Below are 6,000 nucleotides of genomic sequence, written 5' to 3'. Positions count from 1 at the left end.
AACATCAAGTGACACCTCGGATGGGCTTAGTGTGCTGCCATTCCGTGATTCATGAAAGCTTTTATTATTATATAATTAACCAACATTAGAAAAAGAATGTTTCTAAGTGTTGAACTTCACTTGTCACACAAGCAGATGCAATGTATAATAACACTTTCCTTGGAGAAATAAAACACAAGAAATCACAGGTGCTGGGAGTGCAGGAAGGGCAAAGGACACTAATGTTTCAAGCAGGTTCCTTTAAAGAAAACTAACAACTCCACAGCATAATAGTGTTGGAAGGAACCCCAGAGATCATGTCATCCAATACTCTTGTATTACAAACGAACAAACTAAGGCTCAGAGAAGAGGCATGATTTGCCCAGAGTCACGCAGTAATGGCAAAGCTGAGACTCAAATTCAGGTCTCCTGACTCCAAATCCAGTGCTTCTTCCACTAGACTCTGCTGGTCTTAACCTACCATCTGGGAGAAAGTTAACATTTAACAGGTACACCTACTGTCTTCCTCCCTTTTTTCATGTTGTCTGGTCATCTTGATTGCATGCTAATTCTAAATATCAATGGAAGTCAATGATCCACGTTTAAGTTCCATTTACAATTCAGACAGAAGAAAGTGTGGAAAACAAGAGCCAACAGTGGTTAGGAATATGCTACTGCTGCTTGGGACAGTGTTCATCTCCCATAAGCACTCGTTAGCCTACTTATCTTCCTGACTAACTTTAGCAAGGAGGTATAAACTAGAGTCAAAAACATCTCTTAGAAGTAGAGGCAAACTCCACCTGGCTTCTTTGAAATTTTGGAAAAACCAAGACTTATTGGGCTGTTCGGTATCTACATGCTTACCTGGTGACCTAAAAAAGTTTATTCTTTAAGGTGGGATGAAGAAATGATTCATTCTAGGAAGGTCTCTGCTTAGTAAAAGATGGATTACTTATAGAAGTCTGAAACCAGACAAAACATGATAGCTGGGTAGAATAATATGAATATATTTCAATGGATTTTCCAAAGTAGGAGACATTTTATTGATGAGCTCATAACTTTAGTTATATATATGTATATAAAGTTCTTCAATATTAGGGGTTATAAAACAAAACAAAATTAGCCTATGTGCCCCAACTGGGTACTTACTTGGAACTGTTTCTTCCTGGCTCTTATGGTTTCCAGGGCCAAAATGCATAGATATGAAAAATAGTCATGACTTTTATAAAATTAGCAATGAGTCCACAATGAGTCTATAAACAATAATACTCAAAGATTTATTACGGGGGCAAAAATTCTTTCCAAATCTAGGATATGGCAAAGAGTAATATATTAGTAAGTTTAAGTTGCTCTTAAAGCTTTTGTATCCTTCTAAATATGAAACATTAGTCAGCCAATCACCAAGCATTTAGTAAGCATTCTCCATGCGCCTGGCATTGTTAAGCACTGGGGATACAAAGAAAGGCAAAAAACAGACAAACAAAAAACCAATAACTGTGCTCAATATGGAATAAATTCAATTATAATGGATTTTAAGATAGTACCTAAGTTATCTGGTTGTACTTAAAGTCCACTGGATTGAAAATTTATTAAAATAAATAGGAGTATTTTCAGCAAAGGGTTGTCTGTTTTTAAGGGAGAGAGGGTTTTTTTTTAAAATGATATCCATTAAAAGAACACTTGAGATGTGTTTCAAAATGGCAGCTATTACTTGGTATCAGCCTTTGAAAATCATCAATTGGGACTGATAGTATGGATAGAGCTTGCCTTTAATAAATGTAACCTTTTCCAGGTAAAGTTTTGATCAATAACAGTTTTCCCATTATTTGTATGACACAAGATAGATTTGGTGATGCCCACTGGTCTTCTCTGTCTTTGCAATCTCCAATGTGTAGTCCTGTGGATAACACTACTTCATTAAATCCGCTTCCATTTTCTTTCCAACAGTATAATTTTGATAGATAACAACACTGAATGGTTATAATTTAAGGTGTTTATAAGGTACTTAAAAATGCTCCTACTTGTGCCACATAAGTGCATTAATGGTAGTCCTAAGAAATCTTTAAAAAGCCATTTTCCAGCTTTCAACACACATTTACAAGCACAGAACTATCTTAATGTAGCACTTAGCATTTTGTTTCATACGGTTCATCCAAAACAAAGCCAAAGAGGAATGGCAAAATATCTATGAAGTGCAAATTTCAGTAAGCGCAAATTTCCAAGCACACAGACTTGCTCTGAAATCACATTCTAAAATGCTACAAAGTCTCTCTTGAAATTTGTAAGCTAGACATGTAATTTTCAAACATGAATAACTTTAAGTGATCTTCAACATTTCTTTTCACACTTTTTAAAGACTTCTTTCTTCATTAAGATTTCCCCACTAGGCAATTTTCAACTTTGTAGGTGAAAATTTTCACATGTGTGCTCAAGATTCATTTTTATAAGAAGGAAAAGCATCTCTGTCTTTCTTACCATGGAAGGTTTGAAATTAATAAAGTAAAGTTTATCTTTGAACATGGCCCAAAAAAAATCTCAATAGCTCAAAAAGTAAAATTTTCACATACATGAAAGCCACCCAACCTAGGCACCTAAAATGATCCCTAGGCTTTCCTCCATAGTTTCTCAAGTGGAGGCTCTAATTAGACACAGAAACTTAGTAGTCATTCCCAACAAGAAGGTACTATATTTAAACCAACACTTTCCAACTCCACCTGGGCTGAACAGAGAGATGCAGAATCATCAGTTATCCCAGGAGAATGTCTTCAGAAGCCTAGTGGATTTACACCGAGCTTGAAAATGGAACCACTTGCTTGCCACCCACGTACACTTCATCAATATTTCGATCATCTCCTAAAACAAAAATTAGTCAATTAATGGCTAGCATGTACCTGGCACTGAACTCGAGTCTACGAACAAAGAACTATATGACATGGCCTTTTGTGTTACATGACCAGCACTGAAGGCTAAGTACCCTTCCCTTGCGATGGAAGCCAGAATTAAGTTCAGCTTGTACAGTTCACAGACACAGTGTTAGCCTAGAGCTGATCACAACTTTCAGCATCATTTAGGGCTTAGGAATGGCAAAAGCCATAATTGTGGACTGATAAGACAATTGCGAACAGTTCCTCTCAAGCATAATGGGAGGTGAAGGGAGAATGATTTACAAACAAATACCACAGGAACTACTGAGCCAGTTTGATCCAAGGTGACCCAGTGCCTATCCCAGTATATGGCTCCCTTGTGGAAATGCAACTAACTTGATATTCACTTCACCTGTTTCTAAGAGCCTGGGAACTATGTAGAGAATCCCAGGGAAATTTCCAATGCACTATACAGAATAACTTGTGCCCTCTTCTGTTCCCGAGCGCTGCAGCACCCCAGACTCCTGACCCTGCTTATAATCTAGTTGGGGAAACAAGACTAAGAAACACATAAACATCAGGAGGAAAAGTGTGAAATTGATTATTTAGTGTAATAACAGCTAAGAAAAGGGAGAGATCAGGGTGGGATGAAGTAATGGAGGAGTTGAGATTTGAAATGGATCTTGGAGGAGATTTTTTGAAAAAGCGAAAAGGACCTATTTGTACAAAAATATTTAGAGCAACTCTTTTTGTGGTAGCAAAGAATTGGAAATTGAGGGGATGTCCATCAATTGGGGAACAGCTAAACTAGCTGTGATATATGATTGTATGAGAATATTACTGTGCTATAAGAAATACTGAGCAGGACAGTTTCAGAAAAACATGGGAAGACTTATATGAACTGATACAAAATGAAGCGAGCAGAACCAGGAGAACACTGTACACAATAAGAGCAATCCTGTAAGATGATCAACTATGAATGATTTAGTTATTCTCAGAGGACTCACAACGAAAACGAAAATTGCTATCCTCCTCCAGAGAAAGAACTGACACTGTCTGAATACAGAATGAAGCGTACTATTTTTTCTTTTTTCCTTCCTTTCTTTCTCTCTTTCTTCCTTCCTTTCTCTTTCTTTTTTGAGTCTTCTTGCACAAAATGGCTGATATGTAAATGTTTTACATGACTGCACACGTATAATCTATATCAGATTGACTACTACCTAAGGGAGGAAGGAGGGGAGAGGAGGATAGAATTGGAAACTCAAAATTTTAAAAAATGAATGTTAAAAACATTTTTACATTTAATTGGGGAAAAATAAAATATTTTTTTAAAAAAGAAATAAGTGCAGGTTTTAGGTACATGAAGACAGAGAGAGAGAGCATTCTAGGCAACAGAAACATTATGAGCAAATGCCTTGAAGCCATATTGTGGCTGATGGAGGCAAAGGACAGAGTTTAAAAAAAACTGGAGAGCAGTAGGAAATTAGCCACAAAGGTCTCAAAAGGCAGAGAAGTTGGAACTTGATGCATCTGGTAACAGGAAATCACTGAAGGATACTTCAATCAGGGACATGCTGTGATGAAAGTCCAACAGAGATATGTAAGAAGGACCGAAAAGGGTGAGTCTAGAGGCAGAAGGTTGTTATGGTAATAGAGGCCAAAGCTAGGGGGGTAGATATAATTTGAGGACTGCGTGGGCCCTAAATCTTCTTGTAGAACAGTTAAAGCCCATCAAGAGTCTCCATAATAGGATTGGAGTGAGCTAAGATTAGAATGAAATTTATGCAATCTGGAGTAACAGATAACAATGGGTAATAAATAGCAAGGATGAGAGAAGTCCAGGGACCTACCTAGATAGAAGAACTTCTGGATGACAGCCTAAAATGAAAAATGAAAGACAATAATTAGGAAGTAGAGTTTGATATCTTCCATAGACATGAACATGTATGTGGAATCAGAGGATTTAGCACTGAGAAGGACCTTGGCAGCCATCTAGTTGAGCTTCCTCATTTTACAGTAGAGGAAATGGACACTCTTAGATGTTGTGAATTGCCTGATATCACACAGTTAGTACACAGCAGCTAAGTGGTACAGTGGCCTGGAATCAGGAAGATCCAAGTTCAAATGCAACCTCAGACATCAGCCATGTGGGCAAGTTATTTAACTGCTGTCTCAGTTTCCTCAACTGCGAAATGGGGATGATTATAGCATCTACCTCCCAGTGCTGTTGGGAATGTTAATCCAGATAACATTTATCAAATGCTTGGCACATAGTAGGTAATTAATAACTGCTGATTTCCTTCCTTCAAACTTGGATATAAACCCAGAAATTGATTTCAAATCCACTGCTTTCCACTTCACCAATATATAGACCATAAGCAATCAGCAAGGCCAAGAGACATGTTTGTTTTTGGCAATGAATTTTTTTTCCAATTTGTTAAAAAATAGGGATGTCTTGCTAGGACAGTATTTACTTTCAAAGTGTTTGACAGTTCTTTGAATTCTTCAGAGGAAAGATGCTTTGAATGTTTTAAAAATAAGTATGATAAAAAAACTGACCCATTTCAGAAGTTGTGTAATACCATACATTGGATGAATAGGTTTGGCTTTAGGAAGTACATCCCAGTATGAGACTAAACAGTTAAAATAATGCATTATGCCAATGTTAACTTACATAGCTCTTTTCTTTAAGGAGCTTAAAATGTTATACTTATTCTAATCAATTCAACTTAACATGCTTATGAAATGGGTCTATTTGTGATACTTTATAAAAGCATCATGTCTTATCAAGTCACTGATAAAAAATAAGTCAAAATTTTAAAGAAATTTTATTAAACTAAGATGTACCAAAGTATATAAATATATGCCTATATGTGTATACACACACACACACACACACACACACATATATATATATATAAATGTAAGTATATATTTACATATGTGAGGCAGCATGCCAAAGTGAACATGGGACCAACAACGGAGTCATCTAGATCTGGGTTCATATCGTGTCTTTCACACATACTGGTTTTACCATCCCTAGGCAAGTCACTAAGAGTCCCTGTGCCACGGGCAACTCTATAACACCCAAAGTTACAAATGAGTTGGAAAATCGGCACTGGTGGAGGGAGTATCCACATTGGGAGTTTCCTAACTC

General features: G+C 36.9%; 1 protein-coding gene across 1 annotated transcript in view; it reads right to left on the bottom strand.

Annotated features, from left to right (window-relative positions):
* Positions 1-996: 996 nt before the first annotated feature.
* Positions 997-6,000, bottom strand: part of GDA (guanine deaminase) — a 79,914-nt gene continuing 74,910 nt past the window's right edge. Inside the window, exons 13-14 of the mRNA XM_072611569.1 lie at positions 4,694-4,721; positions 997-2,832 (exon numbers count right to left, since the gene is read on the bottom strand). Coding sequence (XP_072467670.1) covers positions 2,762-2,832; positions 4,694-4,721 — 99 coding nt within the window. The 3' untranslated portion in view covers positions 997-2,761. The remainder of the gene's footprint in view (positions 2,833-4,693; positions 4,722-6,000) is intronic.

The sequence above is a fragment of the Notamacropus eugenii genome, chromosome 1 (genome assembly GCF_028372415.1).
Source record: "Notamacropus eugenii isolate mMacEug1 chromosome 1, mMacEug1.pri_v2, whole genome shotgun sequence".
Classification (NCBI taxonomy): domain Eukaryota; kingdom Metazoa; phylum Chordata; class Mammalia; order Diprotodontia; family Macropodidae; genus Notamacropus; species Notamacropus eugenii.
Note: the sequence above shows the minus strand (reverse complement) of the source record. Positions and strands in the feature narration are given on the sequence as shown.